This window comes from Trichomonas vaginalis, chromosome I (genome assembly GCF_026262505.1).
Source record: "Trichomonas vaginalis G3 chromosome I, whole genome shotgun sequence".
NCBI classification, from domain to species: domain Eukaryota; phylum Parabasalia; order Trichomonadida; family Trichomonadidae; genus Trichomonas; species Trichomonas vaginalis.
Genome location: NC_067203.1, coordinates 1,259,946 through 1,287,079, shown reverse-complemented (window position 1 = coordinate 1,287,079; position 27,134 = coordinate 1,259,946). Strand labels below are relative to the sequence as shown.

Sequence of the window (27,134 nt, the reverse complement as noted above, 5' to 3'; positions counted from 1 at the left end):
TGCCAGAAGGACTCGGACAAGACAATTTACCATCTAGAGCTACCTGAGCCATCTTTGGTGTCAAGCTTGAAAAATAAACGCTTTACATGTATTTTTCAGCAACTTCGTCAAATAATTTTATAGCACTATCTATCTCATCTACTTCAAACGTTTCTTTACCTTTCGTGGGAGCACCATACCTTTTCTCAAAAACTTCAAGCAGTTCTGTTTCAGCAGCTCTCATATCATTCACAAACACAACCTTAACTCTATTGACTGTAGAGTCATATCTTTTAGTTATATTAAATGTTCTTCCTATCTTATAATCTCTTTGTATTGAAGTCCTTCGGTTTTCTGAACGATGTAAAGTAAGCCTTCACAGCAACGTTCCGTATCGAATGAACCATATGTTATGAAATTATATCCAACAACTGGGTCAATCCATAACAAAACTAGTGTGTATAAGACTTTTGTCGATGAGATATGCTGTAGTTCCATGAAATCTTACCGATATCAAAAAGCTCAGGATTTCTTGTCAAAATTTTCTGAGATGAAGCATTTTTTAACCCAGTCCTTTGCTCTCTTTCCAGATGGTGTTAAATGTCTGACAAAGAATATTTTTTGTATTTCTTTGAGTATCTTACGTTTAAATCACCTATTCTAACCACCTTGGTCTCATTGTCTATCTTTTTAACTGTTTCAAACTCAGTGCTTGTCATTTCCTGTTCTTACATACAAAATAAAAAAAAATATTTTAAAAAAACTAGCGTTAATTTTATTTTTTCTATCTTGTATAAAAGATATGATTTCAGGGATTTTTTTCACGATTTTCATGAGTTTTAGGCGACTACGGTTTTTAACGTACTCGCATTTTTTCACGATTTTCATGAGTTTTAGGCGACCCCGAAAAAAACCGGGGTCGCATTTTTTCACGATTTTCGTACGGAATCTCTATCCTCGGTTTTTCGAGGGTAGCATTTTTTCACGATTTTCATGTGTTTTTTTTACGATTTTCGTACGGAATCTCGTCCCGCGGTTTTCCGCGGGTCGCAAACATATGAGGAAATTCATGAAATTTGGTCATTTTTTCATGATTTCAGGGATTTTTTTTACGAAGAGTAAAAGTTCACTTCGTCAAAAAAATACAGTTATATCATGAAATTTGGTCATTTTTTCATGATTTCATAGAGTTTTATGCAAGGCCGAAAAAAGTCGGGGTAGCAAACATATGAGGAAATTCATGAAATTTGGTCATTTACTCAGCAAAAATATATTTTAGGTGAAGAGGTGAGATCTCACCTGTTTTCTCACCTGTTTTCTCACCTCTTTTTCACAAGCGTTTTACATGAATTGTACGATGTATATTTGAAATTCTAAACAGTTTTGTAGCTTCTATTTCTTCTGTCAGTATGTCAAAAGTTTTAACAATGCCGAAGGTTTCTTTATATTTCTTCTTGACATCAGATAGAAGGAAATCGTCAGCTGTTGGATAGTTTTTGTTTAGAAATGTCAACATGTCCATTTTATCTTCTGCTGGTTTCTCTACTTCTTTCTTTAAATCTGCATAGTCGTTTCGCATTCTTTCTATCTCTTTGACGGAGTAGTTATATTTCCTCATTGCTGATTTACATTTTGAACATTGTGGGTTCATTTTTGCATTGTACATTGAAATAAAACCTGCAAGTATGACTAAGGCGTCAATGGTTTTCTTTAACTCAAAAGTTGCTGGTTTTATCTGTTCGTTCCATACCTTACCTCTTTTATCTTTATCTCTTATCTGCCATACACATTTTGCAACTAACGAAACAAAGTTGTCGTAGGTCTTAAATTCTTCAGATTTGTATATGTCAGAGATGTTCTTATATACCATATCGCAGTCTTTGTCCATGACTTTGTGGTTGCAATGAAATCCAAGAAACTCATAGTTTACCTTACGTATGAACTTCTTGGTTTCTACTGAGTCAGTTGCTTTGACTTCTATTTCATCGAATTCTGGAATAGTAAGCTTTTGTTGTTGTATTTCAGGAAGTTTAGGTAGATGGTCAATAATATCCTGCATTTCATAAAGATATTCTTCATTTGTTTCATCTTTTGCACTACAGTCTAAAACTCCTTGGAGAAGTTCTTGCTTTATCTTCTGGATTTCTGTTTCGAAAGTATATGAAGAAGGAATGAAGCTTTTCATCTCTACTAACATTGAAGTTGGGTTCATGACTAACGAGTTTGGTGCTGTTGTTGCTAACATGTTCTTACAATAAAAATAAAAAAATATTTTTTTAAAAAAACTAACTTTTTATTTTATTTCGGGAAAATTCATGAAAATTCAACGGGTGAGAAAAGAGGTGAGATCTCACCACTTCACCTAAAATATATTTTTGCCGAAAAAAATGAGTTTTGTGTGTTTTCTACGGTGGAGCCAAAAGTGGCTCGACCTCAAAACAAGCATTTCGTGAAGAATATACCAACCGCCGGAATTCCGGCGGTTGCTTTTTATACAAAACATTGACGATGAAAGTCTTGACAAACAGGCATTTTGTGAAGAATATACCACCCCGCGGAATTCCGGCGGTTGCTTTTTTATACAAAACATTTACGAAGAAGTCTCAACAAAACAAGCATTTCGTGAAGAATATACCACCTGCCGGAATTCCGGCGGTTGCTTTTTATACAAAACATTGACGATGAAGTCTCAACAAAACAAGCATTTTGTGAAGAATATACCACCCCGCGGAATTCCGCGGGGTGCTTTTTATACAAAACATTGACGATGAAGAAGTCATGACAAAACATGTACGATGAAGAAGTCATGACAAAACATTGACGATGAAAGTCTTGACAAACAGGCATTTTGTGAAGAATATACCACCTGCCGGAATTCCGGCGGGTGCTTTTTATACAAAACATTGACGATGAAAGTCTTGACAAACAGGCATTTTGTGAAGAATATACCAACCGCCGGAATTCCGGCGGGTGCTTTTTATACAAAACATTGACGATGAAGTCTCAACAAAACAAGCATTTCGTGAAGAATATACCAACCCGCGGAATTCCGCGGGTTGCTTTTTATACAAAACATTGACGATGAAGTCTCAACAAAACAAGCATTTCGTGAAGAATATACCAACCGCCGGAATTCCGGCGGTTGCTTTTTATACAAAACATTGACGATGAAGTTTATTTCCTGTGTTGTTGTCTAAATGTCATGTTGTCTCATTTTTTCAGAGAAGTTCGTTTAACCGAGGGACCGAGGGACCGAGGGACCTGGTGAGATCTAAAATATATTTTTGCCGAATTCAATAAAAATAAAATGGTTCATTTACTCACAATATTTTTGTACAAAAGGACCCCAAGCTTTTAACCTCTCTTCTGTAGCTTCTAATGAAACTTTAGTGAGTTCATATTCTCTAAATTCTCTCTTTAAATCTTCTTGTTCCCATTGGTCTAGTTCGTATGGAGAGTCTCTATAACCAGAACATATCTCACGTTCATGTTCTATTTGTTTTTCATGCATTTTTCTAACTTCTTCTTCGAACAAAGGTTTTGCATTCTCTACTGTATCTTCAAGTTCTTCTTCATCTAATTTCTCATGAACTTTCTTGTCTATGGAGTCCATAATTTTTCCAACTGCTATGCAATATTTTGGAGAAGCCCACATTGCTATATAGTTTACAAGTCTTGGGTCTACATACGTTCCTCTAACCTGTTTGATTTCATCGGGAATTCCTGCATGAAGTTTGTATAAAAAGCAACCGCCGGAATTCCGGCGGTTGGTATATTCTTCACAAAATGCCTTAAAATACTCTTCCCAGGACTTATTTTCCAACAACTTTCTAAAGTCCTTCCTAAACTGCTGACATATCTTTGTTACATTTATATAACCATCCTTGTCTCTACGTAAGACTTCAATACCGTTATAGGTGCCTTTTGTGAATGTTTCGCCATTAGATTTGTTCGTGAACGTTTTTGCTTCGACTGTCATACTGTTCTTACAATAAAAATAAAAAATATTTTTTGGTGGTACGCCGGACATTCGTTTGTGGCTTAACCGTCGGACATTCGTTTGTGGCTTAACCGTCGGACCACAACGATAAAAATCTCATTTTAACCCACTTTTTTTCTATCTTAAGGAAATTCATGAAAATTCAAGAGGGTGAAAAAACAGGTGAGAAAACAGGTGAGATCTCACCTCTTCACCTAAAATATATTTTTCAATACTTTTTCAGCACTTTTCCGTAGTTGTATATGAAAGACAATTCGAGATAAAAGTCATAGTACAATGGAAGAATATGCTGCACACCGTTTGTTGTGAACCAAACTTGAAAGTCAGAGAAACTGTTACTAGGTGGTTCGTAGAATTTAGAAGCAAAGTCATAAAAGTCCTTACCGATACAAAGAAAACTGTTGTTGCTTGAACTGAAACTTGCATGACATATAACATTTTGAGGGTCAAACACGTTTTTATAAACTGTCAAATCTGCTGGTGGAAGTATAAATTTAAAGGACCATCTGGTAATGGTTCGTTCTGGTTTAGTAACCGAAGAAATTGTGCCCAAGAACGTTTGTCCACCCCCAATATAAAAACTCTGTATCTCTTGGAGGGTTATTTCAATCTTTGAAATGAAACTGTGGAGTTCATCTTGTCGTATTCTAGCTTTAGATAGTATGTTCCATTTAGTAAAGAGTGGTATTTTTCTTGAAATTCCCAGTAGTATTTGTTTATTTGAGTTTGAAAGTCATTTAGAGTTTTTTCAAGACTTTCGTCTGAACGAATTGTAAAGATTTTCATTTCGTCAAATTTTTCTATTAGACCATCAGAACCTTTATACTGACCGTGAAAATATACTGCGAACATAAAAGCGTTAGTTCTATTTGAAAACAAAACTCTTCTAAATCCTATTGCCTTTGCATCTGAAGGACTTTGAAGCCAACGAATTGGATAGTCAAACCTGTAAGATCGGGATGAAATTTCTTCATCTGAAATATTTCTACCAGCGTTTGTAAAGATATAGTCTAACGGTTTTGTATCTGCTACTTTTGTTCTTTGTTTTTCAACCTGAAGCATTTTATATATGTAAAAATATACTGTTTTAAAAACGTTTTAAAATGGTATGCAATGTTTTTATTTCATGCAATGTTTAACTATTTCACCATCTTCTTTAACACCCCAGTACTTACGCTTGGAGAGAACATGAACTTCGGAAAATACCTTATCTAGCTTAAAACAGCCCATTTTCTCACCGACTAAACCCATTTCAATGAGTTTGTTGTATCCTTCTTCGTTCGTCATGAGCGCGTCAATGTTCTCATAGTAAACCTTCACTTTGGATTTGACTTCCGAGAAGAATTTGTTGTAGTTGTCAAGGACTGCCTTTGCGAACTGAGGATAAGACCAATGTTCGACAATAGGTTTTACTGTGGTTACTAAGCCATTTTGACCTTCGGTAAATTCGTACTTCAAAACAAAAGTGGAGAACCTTTCAACAAAGTTGTCGACCTTCTCATAGTGTTTACTCTTCATCTTTTGAGGTTTTTTAATGGAATACCCCCATGTCGAATTCATGAGTAATTTGAGTGTCATTGCAAGTTTGGGGTTTGAAGCTTTCCTAATATCATACATTTGTTGTATGACTTTTCCAACTGTATAGTTCCTTCCCGGGAACTCACCATCTTCGTTTGGAATTCCAGTCGGAATATATTGGACGAACCTCATGTACGCAGCGTTAAGGTCGACATAGTATATTTTTTCGTATGAGTCGAACTTATCGCAACCAATCGGACCAGTTCGTGGAAATTCAAGTGAGTCTCTTATCTTTTGAGAAACTTCTCCTGTTATCTCATAAACATCGTCAAAGCAACCTGTTTCATATAAAATTTTCTGACCTAACTCAGATGCTCTCCAATACAATTTGACGTCGATTGGATGCCTCAATGGAAGTTTGTTTATAGCATCTTGAAGTTCTTGCAACCTCATTGGAAGTTCTTCTGGTTCAGGTTGGTATCCGAACAATCCAACTCCTTTTGGAGCTGTGTACTTCTTCTGTGCTAGAACTTTGTCTGGAACAACTTTTGGTCTTGCTAACAATAAAAAGTTTGTTTCGTCTTTTGGTACAAAAGTTTCTGTCAGCTTGTCATCTGGAATCGGTTCCAACAAACCTTTCTCGAAAAGAATGTTAACAGCTCTGACAATGTTGCATTTACCTTTTCCGAACAATGGGTTTGTAAGACTTTCGTTCAACATGAAGTGGTTGTGGAGAAGTACAATCTTCAACCATGGTAATTTGAAGTCAACTACATAGTCATCGTGTGAAGAACCTTTCTCAGTCGGAATGTTGACTCGGATATTCACATTTGCCAACGGTGCAACTTTAGCCAATTGACCTCTAAGAATGTATCTTGTCTTCACACATGACTCAAGATACTTCATCTTCTCTTCTGTAACAAGACCAGAGTTCCTGAGACATGTAAGAATACAAGGTTCATTGACAATTGTTTCAATTGAATTGTAAATTCCATACCTTGTCAAGTCAATGTCAGACTTGTTTATGAACGGGAAATACCCAGCATGTTGTCTGACTGCTTGAGGGTTGGGTTGGTACCATTCGAACTTCACGCTTGCAATTCCTTCAATTGCATTCAAAATGTCTGAGTCGGAGTCAAACATTTGTTCTCTCTTTGTAGTCTTGAAAGCGTCAAGAAGTTGTGCGGCTGTTGCGACATTGCCATGCGCATAGTATATATGACCGTCCAAATCTGTTACGGTTAGTCTGAGATTGTGTCCTTTCTTATTTCCGTCTTGTATGGCAGCAAGTACTCCCATGAAGCCTTCTTTGTTCTTTCCATCGTCAAAGTTTACTGTAAAGGTTCGACCAGATGGAATTTTACTTCTAACCTCACGATACTTTTCATATGCATATCTTGTTCTTTCCATGGGAGCATGTGCGTCTTCACCTTTTCCTTTTTTCCTTCTCAAAGGATGCAATTGTTCGTCATGTTTCCAGTAGAATCTGGCAAAGCCGTCGTGTCCTTCAACTTGAGGCTCAGTAACATTGAAAGGCATATCCATAAGACGCTCTTCTTCTAACCTCTCTAGTCTGTTTGGATAATTTGTGCGTGCTGTTTCTAGGTCCATTTCATAGCGAAGACCAGACAGTTTGTCATAGACTTTTATGGGTCTTCCCTTCCTATATTTAAACTTCTTTGAAACTCTCCAACCATATCTTTCTAACTCTGCTTTTACTCTAGCAGATTTTCTATCCATTCTATACGGGGGCATTTTTATAAAAATAAAAAAATGTTTTTTCTTTACTTTACGTAACCACCCGCTGCCAAAAGTCTTTGACGCCAACCCATACCAGCTAATGAAGGTTGACTTGGTTTAGTTGGAACTAAACTTTGGTTTTGGTTTTTCTTCAGTTTTTGGCTTCCCTTCTTCTATTGGTTTTTCGTCACTTTTCGGTTCATCTGACTTTACCTCACTTGCTGGAAGTTGTGTCGTCAACATCTTCATAAATATCATATGCCATTGTTTCTGTTTTCCTTTCAACTTTTTGTGTTTGTTGTAAAGTTTAGAATATTTCGACTCTAAGTCAATGAGATGTTCTATAATGAACTGTTGGTCAGTGAAGTAAACTTTTCCATCTGTTGTCTCGAAAGCTCCTTCAGACTTCAATATTTTATTTGTGAGAGTCTGTTTCTTTTTTGAGATACTTGCCGTTCCATTTTTATGAAAAGTGACTTTGTAGTTAGGTTTGTATTTCCAGACCTACACTTTCTATTATTGAATTTTTCTCTTCATCTGTAAGTTCTTTGACAGGTTTTGACAATGGTTCTGAACTTTTTGTTTGTGGTGTCAAATCTACCGTTTCAACTTCTTCGGTCATTTCATCTCAGTAAAAAATTTTAGTTTGGTTTGTTTTCAACTGGTTGTTGTTGTTTTTTAAGTCGGTCTAAAACTTCCTGAGGTATAGGAAGAACTTGACAAACACGTGGTTGTGTAACTGCTGGAAGCCGACAAATCCATCTTGAGCCCATTTGTCTCAATGCTGTATTGTTCATTTCATCTCAGTAAAAAATTTACATTCCCCACGTTTGAGGCGGTTGAGGTTGGTTGTTGTTTACCCACTGTTGTGCATGGTTATATCCTCTGTTAAAGAATCTTTCACCTTGGTCCATGTAGTGTCCTGCTTGGTTATAGTAGTCATTTGCTTTGTTATAGTAGTTTCCTGCTTGTCTTCCTACATTGTCCATCCATCCTTGAACTTTTCCTCTTGTTTCAGGATTTGGAATAAGATTTGCTGCATCTCGTGCTACCTCCCAACCTTTCTGTACAGTTTGTATAATAGGTTGTGCTTTCTCTTTCAGTATACCTAATGTACTCAAAATCTTCCTTCCAATTCCAAATGCACCTCTGGCTAGTGTTCCCACTGCGGGCAAAAATCTAGATGCGACTCCTGCTAATGCGCCAAATAAACCCATTTCTTATGGGTTAAAAATGACGAATTCAAACAAGGACCCGTATGTTTCTAAAGCAACAAAGAAAGCACTCATGGTAAAAATCTTTAGTTCAACACCAAATGCTTGGTTTATGGATATCTTGGAAAACATTCCGAGATATAGAGAAGATGGACCACCATACTGGCTAATATTTGTCGGTCAAAACACAAGATACTGTGAAGCCATACCATTATGGTCCAAAAATATTTTAGATGTGAAAACTGCTTTGACAATATTCGTTGACAAATACCATCCAACAAAACTGACATCTGACTGTGAAAGTTCTTTCAAATCAGACGATATTAAAAACTATCTGCGTTCAAAAAATGTAAACCAATATTTCATTGTCGACCAAAACCATTCTGCTCTTGGTGTCATTGACAGTTGTATAAAAATCTTAAGAGACTTAAACCAACCACAAGGTGGTGAGGTAGATGAAATGTCATATGACGACAAGTATAGACACTTCTCCATGGCAAAGATGAGACAAGTTTTAAATATTTACAATAGCCGTAAACAAAAAGGTTTGGGAAACCACTCCCCCGAAGAAATGAAAAACAACCCTGACTTAGAGAAAGACTATATATTTAATAGTTTAGTCAAAAGAGACAAACAAGAAAGAATGCCAGGCTTCAAACTTAAGAAAGGTGACAAAGTAAAAATAGAAATACCTAAACGCGACCCATATGAAAATACTATTGACTATGACAACAATGGGAACTCGACAGGTACTCACGTTCGTGTTCGTAAAAATAGAAGAAAGTATACAAGAGAATATTATGAAGTTTTAGGCAAACATGGCAAAATGTACAGACTGCAAGCAGAAGATAAAACGACTATTGTCAGACCTCGTTTCAAACTTGTTAAGGTTCAAGGTGGTATACTTTCAAAGACAGTTCCTAACAAATATAAGACAACTCCTGACGAATATGCTAAAGAAGTTGAAAATGACGACTAAGCATTTCTATACCATGCGTAAACTGTCATGTATGGTGGCATGTAGTCTTTACTTTGTCCCGTTGTTTGCGTATACCCTGAAACGAAATGTGTATGGTTTCCTCCTTCCTCAGTGTTACCCAAGTAACAATTTATAGCAAACTGAACGTTGTCTTTAACATCATATCCTTTACCTTTTGTCATTCCTGTCCAATCCCAATATCTATGCTTATGCCCACCTTCTCGAGATGTAGTTAAACTTACGTAGTGACTGTGCGCAGGTAAGTTTGCACCTGAAATCGTTTTACTTCCACCTGTTTCCTTTGAAGAGTTTGCACAATACAAAAACCTGTCGACTATTTGAGTCCAAGTTCCGAGACCAAGTACTACTTCTGGTCTGGTAGAGTTCATTGACGTGTAAATAGAACCTATAGGATATAGTGTTTGAAGTATTTCTGTCTTTAATGTTTGAAGCTCTGTTTTGTCAGCTTTTTTATCATATAAATCTTGAGCAGTGAATTTAACTTTGTTTTCATCCTCCATGACAAAAACATTTCTACATCTAGTGTATTTCATCGTCGTTATGTCATCCTCCGATGTTAAACCTTGTGGAAAGTTAGGAGGTTTCCAATACAATGCATCCCCACCAGTTCCATCAGGTTCTTCAACCGTTCCTGCAATATTTTCTATACCAACAGTTGCGAAGAAATCGTGTGTATGTCCAACGTCACTTTTCTTGTTTAAGGTTTCTTGTAAGTTTGTAATATTTGCAATGGTATGTGTATGAGTCTTTTTAGAATATTCTTTGTCAGCTCTTGTCACTTCACTTGACATTTTATTGTCAACATATGTTTTATCCGCTTTGTCATCTAACATTTCTTGAAGTTCATCTACGTCATAGATGTTATGTGTATGATGTTTTTGTGGGTATGTTCTATCTGTCCATGCGAGAATATAGTCTCTTGTTGCATCTACATACTCTTTGTCAGCTTTGTTGTCAATATCTGCCTTCAAAAGAAGTTCATCTATAGGTTTCTCGTTTAAAGTTCTTTTTGTTGGATTTATACAAACAGTATGGTTCTTACTGTCTTGAAACAGAAACTCGTCTGTCATTGGGTTTATCGTCAGTTTTAAGTTTCCTTCTTTCAATGACTCAGATATCTTAGAATAGTTTGAAAAGTTTGTTGTGTTCTTATTTAGAGCTTGCAAAATGAGTTGTCGGTTGTGTTGTATTTCTCTCATAGACGCTGTTTCTTTCGACATTTTTATTCTAGATAAAATATGCTTTCAATAGAAAAAGAAAATTCAAGAGTTGCTACAACTAAACCATTAGATGAACTTTTTACGAATGTCGGTCAAAAGTTTGAGACAGAGACCGTAAAACATGAAGGCTATCGTTTTGACTACCCACTAAGATGGCTAAGAGACCCATCTGTCACAAAAGCTATTGGCTTTCGTAGAATGAAGTTCATTTCAGAAGCCATACATGGTTTCCCATTTACGGTCGGTTTTGAAGTTCGATACTATAACAAAGAAAAACGTACGTATGAGAAATTTGAACAGGGAAAACTTTTACAAGTGAATTTGCTTGTAAACTTAGAAACAACTCTTCAAGCTTTTCAAGAAAAAATAAACGATATCTATCTCGAATATGCAAACCAGTTTAACATTGACGAAGGAGAATACCATCTCGATATTATTTATGACAGGAAAAATGCAACTGTTAAAATCAATAGAATAGAAGACCTTGGAGAAGACGTTTATATTTCTACAAAATATAACAACTTGGCATGGTATAGGTTTATGAGGATGTTAAATCAGCCTGCAGAATATCCAGTACACCCGGACTTTTATGAAGTCGAAAACCCTAATGGAACATATGAAAATGTTTTCGACTCAGATGCTATTATAGTTCATGCTTCATTTTCTGGTGCACAAAACTCTTTTTTATGCTTGGCAAATGACTTTTACGAAAAACCTACAAAGCTATATGAACCGCCGAGTGGAAGTATTTCAGACTTTCAAGTATGGTTTACAACAGATGGAAGAAAGAGAATAGTTCCATTATACCATGCGTTTTACTTAGAACTTAGTCTCATATACAACTACTATCGAACGGTAAAAATATAATTTTAATACGGTTGAGGTGTTGGATTTGGTTGCCAACTTGACTGTGGTGCAGGTTCAGGCTGTTGTATAACAGGAGCTTGTTCTTCTGGTTCAGGGTCTTTAGGTATAATACCAACAAACTGACCTACTCTTTTGCCAATATTTTTGACTCCGTTCCAAATTCCTCTTCCTACGGTTTTTATTCCATTCCATATACCTCTTCCAACATTTCGAAAGAAGTTTCCAATACTACTGAAGAAACCCATTTTACTATATGTAAAAATCTAATGTCCGCCTAGTCTTTTACGTTTCCTTCTGAGTTCCATTGCATTCTTTAACTGGAGCTCATACATTCTATTTCTCCTCTGGTAGAAAACATACTCTGGGTCAACTCCTGTGTTCGCGTCATCTGCATAGAGTTGTTTATATCCCACTTCAGGGTTTGTATAAAACTCTTTCCATCTCATATTTGCATACCATGGTGGTAAGCCTAACGCAGCGTCATTTGACATGGCAGTTTGCATTTGTACATCTGTTGGCACTTGACCATAGTTTGCCATTGCAGTTTGTATTCTAACTTCATTTGGAATATTCTCTGGGTTTGGTTGTCCAGGTTGCTGTGCATTCGCTAAGTTCTGTGCGTCCATTTAATATTAGATAAAAATATCTCTTACGAGTACATATGCTGAACATTTGCAGGCATTGGTTCATCTTCATATTCTCTATATCTTTCTGCCACGTCAAATAAGTAAATGACACAATGGAAAAAACCTAAAACAAGTAGTCCTATTTCAAACCACATTTACTTACCAATAAAATTTCTTTGTTGTGACACTTTTTCCGGTTTATAGGACCTCTCTCATATTCTATCTTATCGTATCTAAACTCATAGTCATGTATGTCCTCTAACCATCTCATGACACTTTCCAAACCACTTTTATCGGATGTAAAGTAAAAGCATGGATGGTTATGTAAAACGTCTAAAGTTTCTAAAGAGTCTCTCAAAGTCCAGTCTACTTGGTATTGAAAATCGCATGTGTTATAGAACGGCGGGTCCACTATAAAGAAAACATTTTCCTTGTCTTTATATTTTTCATACAACTCTGTCCAATGACATCTCACAAACTCTATACCCTCAATATATTTTTCTATGTTCTCTTTGAAAACCTTTGTATAGTTAAGATATAAAACGTTTGACATAAGTGTTTCAATGTCATGAACTCTTATAGAACCACTATATAAAAGTCTAGCAGATATACTATCCCAGTCAATATACTCTGCTTTTTTCAAAACCTCTCTGACAATATCTTTCTTATCTAATGGTATACGTTCCATCTTACCTATAGGTATCTTTTCTTTCAACTCACTCAATATTTTGTTTGTGTCTGGTATATGTTTGAGACGGTTCATATAGTTGTCGAAGTCATTGCATATAATCTTTGAGTCAGGAAATACAGTATGGCACAAATGAGATATATAGAAACTTCCACCGAACAAATCTACAAATGTTAGACCATTCGGTAGTTTCTTAAGTTCTCTCAATAGAATATCTTTACATCTACTCTTATTTCCAAAGAAGGGTAACGGTGGTTTTGTAAAATTCATTTTATATTTAATAAAAATGTTTTTTCCCTGAAAAGTGACAGAAAAGTGACAAAACATCTTCGGGGCTAGAGGGCACGAAGTGCCTGGAAGCCCCAATACCTTTTTTTTTTTTTTTTATAATATATTCAAAATATATTAGTCACTTTTTGAGAGGAGGGACGACGATTAAAAAGCGAATATATATTTTAATAGTTGCTTGATACTTTTTCAGGCTTATTTATTAGCCCGTAAAAAGTGTCCCAACAAATATTGTTTATTCTGAAGTTTACACTTTTATACAAGTTATCAAAAATATATCACGATATCTTTCAGAAAATATTGTTTGGCACTATTTTTCGAATATATAATTTAAGATAAGAAACACTTTACATAAATAATCGTCATGTTTAGGCTATCCAAGAAATATCGGTTTTTTGTGAGTTGAATTAAAAACAAAAAAAAAAAAAAAAAAAAAAAAAGGTATTGGGGCTTCCAGGGCTGCGCCCCTCTAGCCCCTGAAGATGTTTAGTATAACATGCAGTTTATATAAAATGAGGTTTTGGGTGCTGGGGGCTTCCCAGGCACTTCGTGCCTTCTAGCCCGTAAAATTTTTGAAAGTCGTTGCTGTTGACTTGTTTGTAGAGCACTCAAAATAGTTTAACTTTGTCCGGACAAGTAAGGGTCTATCGTCGCTACGTCACCAGGTCCCTCGGTCCCTCGGTCCCTCGGTTAAACGAACTTCTCTGAAAAAATGAGACAACATGACATTTTGACAACAGTCCAGGAAGTCTTGACAATATAGAATATGAGAGAGGTCCTATAAACCGGAGAAAGTCTCATATAAACATCTGTCAAAAGCCGCTTTTTAACTTCACTTAAAATGCCACGTAAGCTACGTAAGAATATACGTAAGAGGAAGAGAGCATTGAAACATCCAATAGTAAGACTGACACCACAACAACAGTTGCAACAACAAATGCTGAATGACCCCACTATGTTGCAACAAATGTCAAGCAATCCTATGCTTTTAAACCGAGTTGTTGGTGCACAGAGTGGAGGTTTAAGAGCGGCACTTTTAGCGAAAATGGCAGGCTATGTTGGAGCTGCAGACGGAACAGCCTATAACCCTCAAAGTCAAATGAATTTGAGTTCACTCAAAAATCAAATAGCAGATGTCAAAAAGTCAAACATAGACATACAGAAGCAAATAGGTGAAAACGAAAAGAAACTAGAATATGACAGACACACAAAGAAACTCAATGAGTTAAACGTAGAGAAAAAGAAGAAAGAAGAACAACTGAAAGAACTAAGTACAGAGCAATATGCGAAAAAAGTGTCAGAAAAAGCAACAGAAGTAGCAAAAATGGAACAAGATGTTTTAAATTTGAAAAACCATACTACTCAATATAAAGTACTGAAAGATGAAGAGATAAAACAAAAAGCCCTGAAGACATATATGGATAGCGATGAGTATAAAAAGGAAGTTGAAGCAAATGTAAAGGCAGAAAAACTTTTACAGTTGCAAAACCAAACCGTACAGTATGAAAACTTAGCACAAGAAAGTAAAAATAACGACGCAGCCATGCAAAAGGCAATGAAAAGCTCAGAATATATAAAAGCTAACAATGACTGGTTAGATGCCCAAGCCAACGCTAAAGCAGCCCAGCTTATAGGGTCAATAAGGACAAAAATACAAGCGGATGAAGACAGTTCAAATGAAGCTTTAACGAATGCTGACTTTAAGAACGCCTTCGAAGCTCTTCATAGTAAGGTGAAACAAGTGAACGACTTCTCATCTGGAAAGAAACTGAAGTCTGAAGGTTTCGACAAAGAGTTAAAAGAAGTAGCACAAAATATGACGAAAATAACAGATGCAGCAACGAGACAGGCAGTTCAAAGTGCCTATGACGCCGTTAGAGCAACTGTTGTGGAAAGTCAAGAAAAAGAGTTACAACAGACCAAAACAGACCTAGTAAATGCTTTCTTAAGAACGAAAAGTCAGGTAGGACATTACGCTGCAGATGGAACATATGTGCCAGCTGGTGGAACTTATATACCAGCTGTTGGAATTTATATACCACCAAACCCTCCAAGAGAAGCACCTGCACCAGGACTACCTAAAACATTTACATCGTCACATGGACATAGACACAGGCATGCACCAAAACCAACACAACAACCAACACAACAACCAACACAACAACCAGCACAACAACCACCTCCACAACCAGCACAACAACCAACAGTTCAAAACCCTGCACAACAACCACCTCCACAACCAGCACAACAACCACCTCCACAACCAGCACAGCAACCAACAGTTCAAAACCCTGCACAACAACAACCACAAACAGAGCAAGGACATAAAAGAAGTAGAGAACAAGGAAACCAAGAATTCTTAAAAAGGCTTAAGGAAGACTATGGTTACCCAGATAGTATTGACTTTAGTGACAGATATAAAGAAGCTATTAGAAAGTTCAAGGATGGAAATACTGACCCGGACCTATTTAGCTTTATGGCTCAGCACCAAAACGGATATAAATTCAAACCTGGAAAATACAAGCTCGCTAAGGGATATGATTTAATAGCATATCATCCAAATGACATGAACGAATTTACTCCGAGATATTTGATGTCAGAGCTAAATGACAATTCAACTCCCGTCATGAAACGCGTAAAAAATAGAGACGGAACGAAAGAAGAAAGGTTTATGAGTCCGGATGACTTAGATAGGGAAATTGTTGAAAACGGTCTCGGAATATATGAAATGCCAGCAGATGAGGTACAAGAAACTCCACAGGAAGAAATAGTTCAGATACAACCAGACATGGAAGAAATAGTTCAGCAACAACAGCTAGAAGCGCCTGAAGGAAACGAACAAGTCACTCCTTTGGAAACTAACTTCACAGAACTAGATGAAGATTTGGAACAGCCGAAAAATCTTGACCCTCAACAAGAGTATGCGGAGAATATGGAATATTTCCAAGAGTCTAAAAAAAATTCGGCTGACATAGTAGAAGAATATCGAAAAATGTTTGCCGACATACAAAAGACTCCAGCACCAGATGAAAATATTCAGCATAGAATGGAAGCACTGAAAGAAAATGTACACAAATACAACAACCCTTTTTACTTACGAGCATTTAACGTTCAATCTTTGGATGAACTCGGTGAAAATAAAAGGTTAAATTTCAAGAAAACATATAGAAATGAAACATTGTTTAAAGTTCATTCAGAACCTAGCCAAGATGGAAACAAACCTACTTTTGTTTCTGCAGACGATGGAACTACAATGAGATGGGGTCATAAAGCTAATCCGGATAGGTGGTTCATAAACTTACAACCTCAATTCCAAGAAGTTGTAGACGCAATGGAAGTCAATGGTGAACCAGATATAGCTGGTATTTTCAGCGCGGCTTTAATGCCATTGAAAGATATGAAACATGCAGATATTTTGGACCAGTATGAAATGAACATGGCTGATGGAAATATAACACCTGACGTTCTAGAACATTTATCTCAAAGAACTACACAGAACCATAGAGATGGTATATTTGGTGAAGAGTTTAGAAAGAAAGTTAGGGAGGGAGAAGGAAGAGAACCTATTGTACATGACCTTGCAAATGAAAGTTTACAAAATGTCATAAAAACTTACTTTGCAGACAATGACCTGAGAAGGGATGAATATTTAAGAAAACTCAAATGGACAGTACCAAATGAAATGTTAGTATTGAAAAACATGTTCCTTGACAAAATAAAACCAACTACAGAAATAAACGACGCAAGACTGAAAGATTGGGTAAAAGCTTTCCCATTCACAAAAGATATAGTTGGTAACATGGAAAGAAAACCAGAATGGCTACAAAAACATATATTTGGAAACGAGCTTATTCTATATGGACAGGCACTGTTTGAAGAGCTTGAACCGGAAACTCAGGAAAGAGTCATGCAAACAATACGCAAAGACTCAAATACAAACTATGACAAACTCTTTCTAGGATATAGGTTACCTGAGATGGGCGACCAGAGCCCAAAGGCAAAAAGGACATGGGAAATTTACAACATACTAGGTGAACATGAGGCAAAGATGCTACAACTTGAAGCAGAGGGCAAGTTACCAAAGCGACACCAAAGAAGAAGAGTAGAACAAAGTGAAAGTAGTGAAGAAGTAACTTCATCTAGTGAAAGTAGTGGCAATGAAGGAAAAAGAAGAGTTAAAAACTCAGTCAGGAAGAAAGTAAAGCTTGGTCCACGTGGGTTCTATTATGACACATAAACCAACTATTCTATATTTTTACCCATATGAAATGTACGCCGCTCAGAATATAACGCCAACAGTTTTGGATGCTATGAATGGAAATGTTTCCGAATGGTATAACGAATGCGACAATGCCATTAGAAGGTCAGAAATAGTTCCTGGAACTTACGAATATACAACTGCTGTTTCTTATGGAAACGTAGGTGAGTTTGGAGAAGGTTCTTCAACAACAGTAGATATTGCTTGCGACAGGTTTCATATAATTTCTATTGACAACTCATTCTTATACGTGGAACAAGACATTGAAATAAAACCTTCTGCCAAGTTGTCTGACAAGAAAGGTTGCAATGGAATTTTCTATGTCGGATACCAATATGCTCCAGAAGTTTTCATGGATATAAGATATATTCTAACTCTGACTTAGTTCAAACAGTAACATGGGCAAACTATGAATGGTTCGCTTTGAGAAACTCAGTACAACCACAAGCTAGAGAACAAACAGACCAGTATGCAACTATTGAGAAAATAAGAAGACTTGACCCTAACGTTCCAGGAGTTTATGTTGACCTTTCTGGACAAACTGCAGCAGCAGTAACCAAAGTAAAATTGAAACTTAGAGTTCCTTTGTCATCTTTCCTCATCTTCAGGTTTTTAAGATACTTGCCAAACTGGGCAGGAAAAATTTCTATCGAACTTACTCCAAGCAAAAATAACTTAGTCATTGCACCAACACAAGACCCATTCACTCTTACTGTAGCTGGAACTGGTGGAGCCAAGTTCTGTGACTTTTGCAAAGACAAAGTTGACTTAGACTTTGGTTTCTCAAACCTCAACACTGAAGTAAACTACTACTTCAATGCTGCTGGAACTGCTTGGGACCCAGTTAAGTTCACATGCGAAAAGTTTGAATGCAAGAGAATAGAAAGCAGACTTGCAGTCTATATGTTGGACCCAGATATTTCAAATGCTTTAGTTGCCAAATATATTGCAGTTCCACTTATGTTCCCTATACACCAAATATCTGTCAAAGACTTTGCAGGTGAAGTTGGAAACCAAAGTGCTGACCCAGGTGCAAGAACAGATATTGCCTTAACAACTGCAATGAAACATGCAGATACTATGTTTGTTCTTTTCAGACGAACTATAAATGACTATTCTTGTTTCTACAACCCCGGTATTAAATACCATATAAACATAGATGGCAAATACTATCCAAGAGAAGAAAGTTAGTATACAAGTCTCGTGTACGGAGGCACTGCGTTCCTCCATACGCAATACTTGTGAATTTGACACTTTACAAAACCGTTAACGTATATTTTACAACACAAACACAAACACCAACTTAACCTTAAATATTTATAAAGCTGCCAACCACTTCACCTCACTACTGTAAAAATAAACGTTCTCACTTACAAAAGTATTGCAACTCTTCCCATTGCTGTGCTTCACACAATAGTTCATATTCTTCAGTATCGCTGCTGTCGCTCCAATCGTCAGAGTCAAAGTCACTGTCAAAATAAATGTTAGTAAGTTTTGACAAAGCTAATGAAACACGCTTACCGTTTGTATCGTATGCTTGTATAAACTTTCCATTCTTCATTCCTTCATAAACGCTCAAACTAACTTTACCCTTTCTCCCTCGTATCTGATAGAATGTATTTTCACGAGGAACGAAGAACAAATTCTTGAACTCATGACCGTTGTAGTTTGTTATCTCAATAGTTTTCGTCATTTACATCCAAATAAAATAAAAAATAATTTTAAAAAATAAACTTAAAAATTAATGATATCACCACCCTCACACGTATGAAAACATAGCACAAAAATAAATTTAGGTGAAGTGGTGAAATCTCACCTCTTTTTTCACCCACTTGAATTCATTACTTTATAACTCTCTTCCTTTCTCCAACTCTTCTAACTTCTTCCTAAGTTCAGCAATGTTGTCCTCATGAAGTTTAATCTTCCTTAATATACCTTCTCTATCTAATGGTTGCTTTATCTTTCTAAACTGAACTCTACCATCCTTCATAGTATGAACGTAAAAACCTTCTGGAACCGCTCCTGATTTAATGTATTCTACCAAAAATTTTTGTTTCATTGCTTCAGTGACTTTAGTCGTCATTTTACTCTAAATAAAATTTTAATATTAAATAAAAATAACATTATTTTTTCAGTAAGGAAACGCAGGAGTTTTACGATTTATTTGAGGAGTAGGTTCTGGTTTAAATGTTGGAGTCGGTTTTGGAGTTGACTTTTGAACAGGAGTTTGTACTTCCATAGGTTCAGGAGTCATTGAAGGTGTTGTTTGTGAAGGCGTTGGTTTTGACGTTGGTTTTGGCGATGGTGTCGGAGTTTGTTCAAATTCAGCTACTTCAGTATTATTTATAACATTTGCTTTATTTCTTTTCAACATCATTACTGCTCCTGCTGTAGCTAGCAAACCTAGTGGGAGACCATATCTTATATAAGGACTTGACCAAATGCTATTTTTGACAGGAGCTGGTGGAACACCTAACCTTGGTGAAACTGCTCTTTGCCATTGTGCAGCTCGTAAGAAATATTCAATAGGTGCTCCATAATCGTTTGGTAAAGTTTGTTTCACAGATGGTGAAGGTTCACGAGAGCTTGATGAAGAACTCATTTATAAGCTTTAAAAATAAACGTTCATCCTTTATTCCTCACTGTCGTCAGTTGCTAAGTTATAGTCGTCAAGTCTTATTATTGGTATGCCTGACTGTCTTACTTGTATTGCAAAGCAACAATCCCTCATAAATCCAATAAGTGGCTTTGGTACGTTTTCAGTTGCTAGTTCAATAGGTCCTTTAACAGACAATTTGTATGTTATTGGAGCAGTAGATGTTTGACCTTGCTGGAAGCAAAAGTCCACTTCTGTTGGAAAACCACATAAGAAATGTGTGTTGTCATAGCTATCCCATTTATGTTCCACACTACCATCATCCACCAATGACCTCATAACATCTTCATTAAATCCTATCATATCATTGTTTGTATTGCAAGCGTTCGCAACCATTTCATAAAATACAGGTCCATATGATTTTTCGGGTTCTGCAGGCATATTTCCATAAGCTCCCATGGAAAGCTGAAGATATTTAAACTTAGGGTTCTCAAATTAACATAATAGTTGTCTTTTCTTTCTAAATAGTGCCCAAATACTTTTAACATTAATAGGCGTATAAGCTGCTGTAAATGTTGCACTTGAACTATCTGTATTTTGAGAATGAACCGTCCATAGGAATCCAATCCATAACTTTAACAGGAAAAACATAAAGCCTCGTTTGTATAATGTTCTACAAGTTCTGTATAAATGTTAGGGTCTAAAGAGAATGATTTTGGATGAATGAAACATTCATTAAAATCCATCTTTTGTTCGAAATAGTTGCTGGTTACAGTTGTAATAGTAACTGTTCCACTAGCTTCTACTGCCTTCGTTATCATAGTGAATGGTTCATTCCATGGAACAAATTTATTTGTCGGTGGATTTGAATCTGAAGCAAATGCAACTTTAAGAGTTGGATTGAAAGCAATGATATCATTTACAGATATAGATGTGCATTGTAAGGCGTCGCTACTGAACTTTACTTTAAGCTGAATGTTTCCTGCAAAAGCTGGAATAAATCGAATAGCTTCTAATGGAAGAATCTTCTAACAGGAATTCTTAAACGAAGCTTAAAATCAAATGATTTTCCTGCTGTAATTGGACCACTAACAATTTGTCCTGTTCTGCATGTTCCCGAATGACTCCATACATCTTCATGTCGAGTCTTTGAGAAAACATCTACTTTCTTTATTTGTTCGGTAGTTTGTGAGTTTGAAGTTATATATGCTTCTTTCTTGCGTTGTCTTGAGAATATACGATACGACCATTTGCAAGGATTTGATATCCAGCAACTGCATAGAAAGCGTCATCGAAACCAATCCAAAATCCTGGTGGGTTTGTTTTATTGGAACCTGAACCAATTTCTTTATCTGCAATAAATTGACCTTCCATTTTATACGTAATGAATGTATTGTAAAGGTCCAACATATTTTCACCAGGAGGTGAGAGATTGAATGTTACCCATGTGTTATCTTTAGCAGTTCCAGGTTGTGATGGAATCTTTGCGTCAGAATATTTTCTATTAGTGTCACCAATTTGAACTGCATTGTCTATGATATCGAAATATGAGCGAATCTGATGAATATGCTCTGCTGGAGTAAATTCGTTTACTGTTCGTTCTGCATGTATTTACTTCAGATAAAAATATCTATTTACTTCATTATTCTCACTCTTCTTCTTGGCATTCGTGGTGGAAGTTGTTTCTTGACATTTTCAATGAACTGTACATTCTCTTTTGTCTCAACTTCTTTCACTGGCGGGTCAGGGTTCTTTGACTCGGTTTGTTTTTCAATGAAATTCACGAACTTTGCAATAAGCTCTTGGTTCGTTATTGAAAGTACATCTGGCTTCTTTTCTTCTTGTTTTTGGCTCAGTTTGAACAGAAGGTTTTATATGGGCTTCGTGGACTTCACCCTTGCCATGCACCTTAATGTTGTCGCTCTCTGCATTCGCTAATGGAACCTTTCTTTTTCTTACTATATTTTACCATCTTTACTCTGACTTACGTAATAGAAAGGATGTTGTATTCCTCTTGCGTCATTTAATATAATAGACTCTCGCTCTGATTTTGACAAGCTCATTTTACATCGGTTAAAGTTTTAATTTAGTTTTTTATCTACAGTCAAATGACTCAGACAAGCCCTACGGACAAGACCCAAGGGGTCATAGATGTTGAAGCATTGAAGAAAGAAATTCCGAGCAAATTTTATCCGAACTGAAGGAACAAAAACAAGAACAAAAGCCAGAGAGACCAAAGAGAAAACTTAGTGAAAAACAACTTGCTGCATTAGCTGCTGGAAGACAAAAGAACCCACGTTTGCTGGCAAAAAAGCTAGAGAAGAAGCTGAAGCAAAAGCTAAAGAAGCTGAAGCAAAGAAAGAGTAAATGGTTTATTTTTATCCGAACTAAATGTATAGACAAATACCTTTATCTGTTGCGTTCAGTAGTGAAAACCCTGACGTCAAAATAAAGGGGAACAGAGTAACGTTTAAGTTTCCAACAGACTGGATTGTGAACATAAATGAAGAGAAGTACATTGGCATAACATCTATGTATATAACACGTGCTTTCAGAAAGGTTGACTTTATACTTCAAGTCGAGATAGAAAATGACGAACAGTCTTTAAGCGCCCAAAACATTCACATATACAAATACTTTAAAGACGATACAACATTGTTGCAATGTATGATTTCATTTAATGAGATGTTCGAGAAAAAGTTCAACATTGAAGTACAAACTTTACAGCCTTTACGTGAGTTTCTTGCACAACTGAAAGAAGAAGGTAGTCAGCCACAACTTATAGACTTTCATTATGAATTTAATGAAAATGAAGATGGAACTCATGACTGTCAATTCATTGTATTCTCACCATTCAATGAAGTCGCTAAAAAGAAAGAAAATCCATTACGTATAAGATTTCAAATCTCCGAACCAAGTGATGATTTTAAGAATGTTTTCAATTATGATGCAATGCTTCCGAGGAAAAATGAATTTTCAAAGATTGTAACACCTGGCATTTGGGATAGAAAGCAAGCAATACTTTACTCTAATATAGCCAAAGGCGTTGAAAATGAGTTCATTGGTCATACAAGAACTTCACCACTTCCTAACCCTAAATACTATAAATTAACTGGCTTCAATCGTGAGTTTTGGATAGACATGTTCTCCACTCATGACCATAAATGTCCAGTGTTCTTGCCTCCAGATAAGGACTGTCTCTACATTGAAGCACAACTCTTAAACTCTACCATCGCAGTATTGTAAAATCTACGCTAGCTTTATTTTTATCACGAATGACCTCATTGCTGACAAAAATAAGCCGCTAGCGGCAAGGGCGAACATGACCTCATTCATGACCTCATTGCTGACAAAAATAAGCCGCTAGCGGCAAGGGCGAAGCCCATGACCTCAGAACTTCAACTTACGAATAAAGCTTGTTTTAGTCGTTATTGAAAAGTTGAACTTTTCAGCAAAGCAAGGTTGACATGACTTACATAAGTCGAATGCAATCTCTTGACCATCATAAAGTGCTTTGTAAAGTTTCATTAAACTGAACTCAGAGTCTTTGTCATATGTTCCAACAGGTATGTGAATGTTCTTATCTTCATTGTAATAGCATTGTATAGCTTCAGGAAACATTTCATTAGCGGTTAAAGCAATAACATCTTGCTTCACGCCTTTCATTCTGCAGTGAAATGCAACTTCATTTAAATCGTTAGTGAGTAAGTCTATGTAGGTCTTCTTTCCACAGAAAATACTTTTATAAGCTAAACTTTGTTTTCCAGGTGTTATTTCTGCAAAGTCGCTATGAAATTGACCAAGGTTCTTTCCTATAAGTTCTCTACCGTATCTCTTCTTAAACTCTGCTGCAAGCTTTGGGATGTCTTCATTATATAAGTGCATACTGTCGGTATCCTGGTAAAAGATTTGAAGACCCATATCTTCAGCAGTACAGAATACTTCATTCATAATACGTTTTGACATAGACAGAATATTAACACCAAGTGGACAGAAGTTAAAGTGTCTGCAAATGCTTTTCGTTAGCTTGAAAATAGTTTTATCTGAACCATCCAAACCTTCGAACTTCACTATATGGTTGTAATTTCTTATAGCATATCTTATAGCATCTTTGTCATTTACTATGGTTATTTTTGACTCAATAGGAGATAGAATAGTTTTGCCATAAATGCTGTTCAGAATGAGTTTTATAATTTCTTGTAAGGGGTTTCCTTCTTTCTTATACTTTAACCTTAACTCAAACAACTTCTTTACTTCATCTCTTATTCTCATATCTCTGTTTCCATCGTAATAGTATCCTTGCAACACTTCACATTTGACACCTTGATATTTTATGAGGTCTTGTAATGTTATATGGTCAACATACATGAGACAGCAAGTGTTTGAACTTCTTGGAACGTTAAGTTCTGGATTTAGTTCAGGGTCGCAAACTATTAAATGAAAGTGTCTGGGTATACCAATCTCTGTTATCTTAATGAGAACAAAGAAGCCAGACATAAATTTTTCACCAATGGGTTCCTTTTGGTCGTCATCGAATAAATGTCTCATGAGATACTCTGTGCTTAACATTTCTTCCTTCAATACTTTTGGAATACCTTCTAAAGTATAAAGTCTTGCTATAGCTGAAGGATATAATGAAACAGTGTCGAAGTCAGCAATGAGTTTCTTTTTGCTCTTTTGTTTCATGTTATCTGACAACATACATCTTCCACCTTGAATGCATCTCGAAATAAATTCTCTTGGTTTATTTGAGAGGTCATAAAGATTTCCATTCGGGAAGTATACTCTGTTCTCAAACAATTTGTTAGCAATAGAACAAATACTAACGTAGTCATAAACGTTTAAATCAAACTCTTTCAATAAGTCATTGCGGAACTTTACAAAACCTTCTCTTAAAATTCTTACATCTTGTTTGCAGTAAAACGTGCTATATTTTTCTAAGTCGAAGTGGTTTTCATCTATTCTGCAACCTTTGATGGAATCTATGTTTTCATAAATGTATCTGCATCATGGATAAACTTACATGCTTCAGAAATGACACCAGTTCTGTTGTCATTTGCTAACAAAACACTGCTGTAGTAGTTATATGGAAATACTTCTTTCGGTCCTGTTTGTAAGTTAAACATAGCAGGAAATAGTTTAAGCTTCTTATTTATAACACTGTAAGAGTCTTTTATAATAATTGCCCGTCCTTTATATAAACCAGTTATTTGCATTGTTCGTGAACCTTTAATGATGGGAGTTCCTTTCACTTCTGTCATGTGTCTTAAGATGAAGTTTATGTCATAACTGAGGTTATGGAAATATATTAAACTCTTGTCAGGAAGTCTTTCCAAAAATTCTGTTGCACAGTTTTGACCCCAAATGCTTTCACTCACTGAACCATCTTCACTGTCATAACAGATGTTAAAAGCTTTATGAAAGCCATCGTACTACACTCAAAGTCAGCAAAGAAAACGTGCTCAGGAATGAATTTACATTTAGCTTTATTTACTTCTTTTGACTCTGCTTTCTTCTTCAGTTGTACACAATACTTTGGAGCATATGTCAAATCTTTAAATGGTGCAAGGTTCTGTTTATATAAGTCAGTAGTATATGTGAAAAGTTCTCCATAAGAAATAGGTTCGAAATATTTGCACTCCCACAATGTTTTCATAACATCCCATAACGGTGTTGTTCTATCATAACGAACTACATATTTATCTTCTCTCTTTGTATAAATCTTCATCTGTTTCTCAATGTTCATTCCACCACAAGCTTTGAGAATTTCTATATAGTTTCGAATGAATATGTTGTCATTGGTAATCTTTCATTTAGCATGTAGTGGTCTTCAACAAGAAGTAAGTCAATAGTTCTAACAGTTTCGCATTCTTTTGGTATATATCTCTTTATTTCATTATGTCTTGAGTCATTGAAATAACCAATGGTAACATTAAATGCTATACCTGTTGTCAGAAATTTCTTGTACTTTACTTTGAGGAAAGTCTCTAACACGAATGACTTCTCTCATGTGGTCAATAGTTTCTTCATTTACTCCAGCCTGAATGCAAGCATAAACGAAACAATTGTCCTCTGTCATAAGTGTTGCAGTTCTTTTGTTCAGTTCATTGAAGATTTGGTAGCGTTCAAGATTTATAGGTAATGTGCAAAGATACTTCCAGAACTGACCGCTTCTCTTCTTATAAAACTTCTTTTCACCATTATCTTTCCAAAAGCTTTCTATAAGTGCTGGGTTTCCTGTTTGCTTAAGAGCTTCCAAAATGGCTTTCTGGTCATTTGTCAGTGTGCTTTCATCTCTATATGGTCTCTTTTTTGGTTTGCCTTTCTTTACATCTGACATCGTTAAGCCTTCATATTCTGTTAAATCATACATCTTTATTTCGGTAAGATTCTTTATGTTTGTCAAGAAGAAGTCATAGTGCATTTCAACAATACCTGCAGCATTTGCTTCTATCTCTGATATAAAGTTCTCCTTCAAGAGCTGATGTAGTAATGTTCCAATATTATTGAGGTTTAACGTAGAACATTCATACTTTCCACCAAGTTTATAACATACCATCCATCTCTGTTGGAGTTTATTTTAATTTTCTCTAAGAGTCTCATGAAAACCTTACCGAAATGTTTGTGTAAGTAGTCTCTGTTTGGTTCATCTAAAGCTTCGATGTTAAAGTCAATGAGTCTATTGCCTGACTTCACATTTCTCTTCCTATTCTCTTCATCTTTCTTTAACCATCTCTCACCTTCTTTTGGTTTGTCGTCAATGGAACGAATGACATCGTTAGCTTTGCGAACTTGTTCTATAGCACTTTTAAACATCTCTCTTCTCTGTTGTTTCAGTGTGTCATCTCTCTTTCGTGTTTCACCAACGTTTGCATTTGTTATGTCAAACATCTCTTCTTACTTCATGAGGTATTGAACGTCTATGATATAAGTCAATAGCAACGTCATTTAAAGGAAATGCTCTTGCATGGACTTCGTCCTCGCCGCGTTGCGGCTTTATGAACTCATGAATTCTATCATAACTTATTGCACCATTATAGTCTTTAATGAAGTCAGCGAGTGCCTTTTTGTTTGTTGTGCGTAATGCTTTGCAACATCTATATTAGCTTCTGTAAGAAGTTGTTTTATTTCCGAGTGTTC

At 36.0% G+C, this 27,134-nt stretch overlaps 15 protein-coding genes and 2 pseudogenes across 17 annotated transcripts, besides 3 other annotated features; 3 read left to right on the top strand and 14 right to left on the bottom strand.

Moving 5' to 3' along the window:
* Nucleotides 1–10,551: part of a mobile genetic element that runs on past the window's edge.
* On the bottom strand, nt 1,310–1,645 carry TVAGG3_0907590 (organellar and viral DNA polymerase type B; the record flags this gene model as incomplete). Its single annotated transcript, XM_051251647.1, has 1 exon — nt 1,310–1,645. The coding sequence occupies one exon, from the start codon at nt 1,643–1,645 to the stop codon at nt 1,310–1,312; it is 336 nt and encodes a 111-aa protein (XP_051077221.1).
* On the bottom strand, nt 1,789–2,224 carry TVAGG3_0907580 (organellar and viral DNA polymerase type B; the record flags this gene model as incomplete). Its single annotated transcript, XM_051251646.1, has 1 exon — nt 1,789–2,224. A coding segment is annotated over one exon (436 nt), but the record flags the coding sequence as incomplete, so codon positions are not given.
* On the bottom strand, nt 3,296–3,958 carry TVAGG3_0907570 (uncharacterized protein; the record flags this gene model as incomplete). The annotated part of the gene is made up of 1 exon (XM_051251645.1): nt 3,296–3,958. The coding sequence occupies one exon, from the start codon at nt 3,956–3,958 to the stop codon at nt 3,296–3,298; it is 663 nt and encodes a 220-aa protein (XP_051077219.1).
* TVAGG3_0907560 (DNA/RNA polymerases family) lies at nt 5,099–7,237 on the bottom strand (the record flags this gene model as incomplete). The annotated part of the gene is made up of 1 exon (XM_051251644.1): nt 5,099–7,237. One exon carries the CDS (start codon nt 7,235–7,237, stop codon nt 5,099–5,101), a length of 2,139 nt encoding a protein of 712 aa, XP_051077218.1.
* TVAGG3_0907550 lies at nt 7,282–7,859 on the bottom strand (annotated as a pseudogene). Its single transcript has one exon. A coding segment is annotated over exon 1 (578 nt).
* TVAGG3_0907540 (uncharacterized protein) lies at nt 7,879–8,034 on the bottom strand (the record flags this gene model as incomplete). The annotated part of the gene is made up of 1 exon (XM_001298590.2): nt 7,879–8,034. One exon carries the CDS (start codon nt 8,032–8,034, stop codon nt 7,879–7,881), a length of 156 nt encoding a protein of 51 aa, XP_001298591.2.
* On the bottom strand, nt 8,053–8,454 carry TVAGG3_0907530 (uncharacterized protein; the record flags this gene model as incomplete). Its single annotated transcript, XM_051251643.1, has 1 exon — nt 8,053–8,454. The coding sequence occupies one exon, from the start codon at nt 8,452–8,454 to the stop codon at nt 8,053–8,055; it is 402 nt and encodes a 133-aa protein (XP_051077217.1).
* Nucleotides 10,552–10,689: 138 nt separating the features above from the next.
* On the top strand, nt 10,690–11,538 carry TVAGG3_0907510 (uncharacterized protein; the record flags this gene model as incomplete). Its single annotated transcript, XM_051251642.1, has 1 exon — nt 10,690–11,538. One exon carries the CDS (start codon nt 10,690–10,692, stop codon nt 11,536–11,538), a length of 849 nt encoding a protein of 282 aa, XP_051077216.1.
* Nucleotides 11,539–11,868: 330 nt separating this feature from the next.
* On the bottom strand, nt 11,869–12,164 carry TVAGG3_0907500 (uncharacterized protein; the record flags this gene model as incomplete). Its single annotated transcript, XM_051251641.1, has 1 exon — nt 11,869–12,164. A coding segment is annotated over one exon (296 nt), but the record flags the coding sequence as incomplete, so codon positions are not given.
* Nucleotides 12,165–12,303: 139 nt separating this feature from the next.
* TVAGG3_0907490 (phage tail repeat-like family) lies at nt 12,304–12,927 on the bottom strand (the record flags this gene model as incomplete). Its single annotated transcript, XM_051251640.1, has 1 exon — nt 12,304–12,927. The coding sequence occupies one exon, from the start codon at nt 12,925–12,927 to the stop codon at nt 12,304–12,306; it is 624 nt and encodes a 207-aa protein (XP_051077214.1).
* Nucleotides 12,928–13,981: 1,054 nt separating this feature from the next.
* On the top strand, nt 13,982–17,377 carry TVAGG3_0907480 (protein of unknown function, DUF4106 family; the record flags this gene model as incomplete). Its single annotated transcript, XM_051251639.1, has 1 exon — nt 13,982–17,377. One exon carries the CDS (start codon nt 13,982–13,984, stop codon nt 17,375–17,377), a length of 3,396 nt encoding a protein of 1,131 aa, XP_051077213.1.
* Nucleotides 17,378–17,752: 375 nt separating this feature from the next.
* Nucleotides 17,753–27,134: part of a mobile genetic element that runs on past the window's edge.
* Nucleotides 18,584–27,134: part of a mobile genetic element that runs on past the window's edge.
* TVAGG3_0907470 (uncharacterized protein) lies at nt 18,765–19,091 on the bottom strand (the record flags this gene model as incomplete). Its single annotated transcript, XM_051251638.1, has 1 exon — nt 18,765–19,091. One exon carries the CDS (start codon nt 19,089–19,091, stop codon nt 18,765–18,767), a length of 327 nt encoding a protein of 108 aa, XP_051077212.1.
* TVAGG3_0907460 (repellent protein 1 family) lies at nt 19,530–20,000 on the bottom strand (the record flags this gene model as incomplete). Its single annotated transcript, XM_051251637.1, has 1 exon — nt 19,530–20,000. The coding sequence occupies one exon, from the start codon at nt 19,998–20,000 to the stop codon at nt 19,530–19,532; it is 471 nt and encodes a 156-aa protein (XP_051077211.1).
* TVAGG3_0907450 (uncharacterized protein) lies at nt 20,031–20,390 on the bottom strand (the record flags this gene model as incomplete). Its single annotated transcript, XM_051251636.1, has 1 exon — nt 20,031–20,390. The coding sequence occupies one exon, from the start codon at nt 20,388–20,390 to the stop codon at nt 20,031–20,033; it is 360 nt and encodes a 119-aa protein (XP_051077210.1).
* TVAGG3_0907440 (uncharacterized protein) lies at nt 22,386–23,122 on the top strand (the record flags this gene model as incomplete). The annotated part of the gene is made up of 1 exon (XM_051251635.1): nt 22,386–23,122. A coding segment is annotated over one exon (737 nt), but the record flags the coding sequence as incomplete, so codon positions are not given.
* TVAGG3_0907430 (organellar and viral DNA polymerase type B) lies at nt 23,385–23,660 on the bottom strand (the record flags this gene model as incomplete). Its single annotated transcript, XM_051251634.1, has 1 exon — nt 23,385–23,660. One exon carries the CDS (start codon nt 23,658–23,660, stop codon nt 23,385–23,387), a length of 276 nt encoding a protein of 91 aa, XP_051077208.1.
* On the bottom strand, nt 23,822–24,805 carry TVAGG3_0907420 (annotated as a pseudogene). Its single transcript has one exon. A coding segment is annotated over exon 1 (984 nt).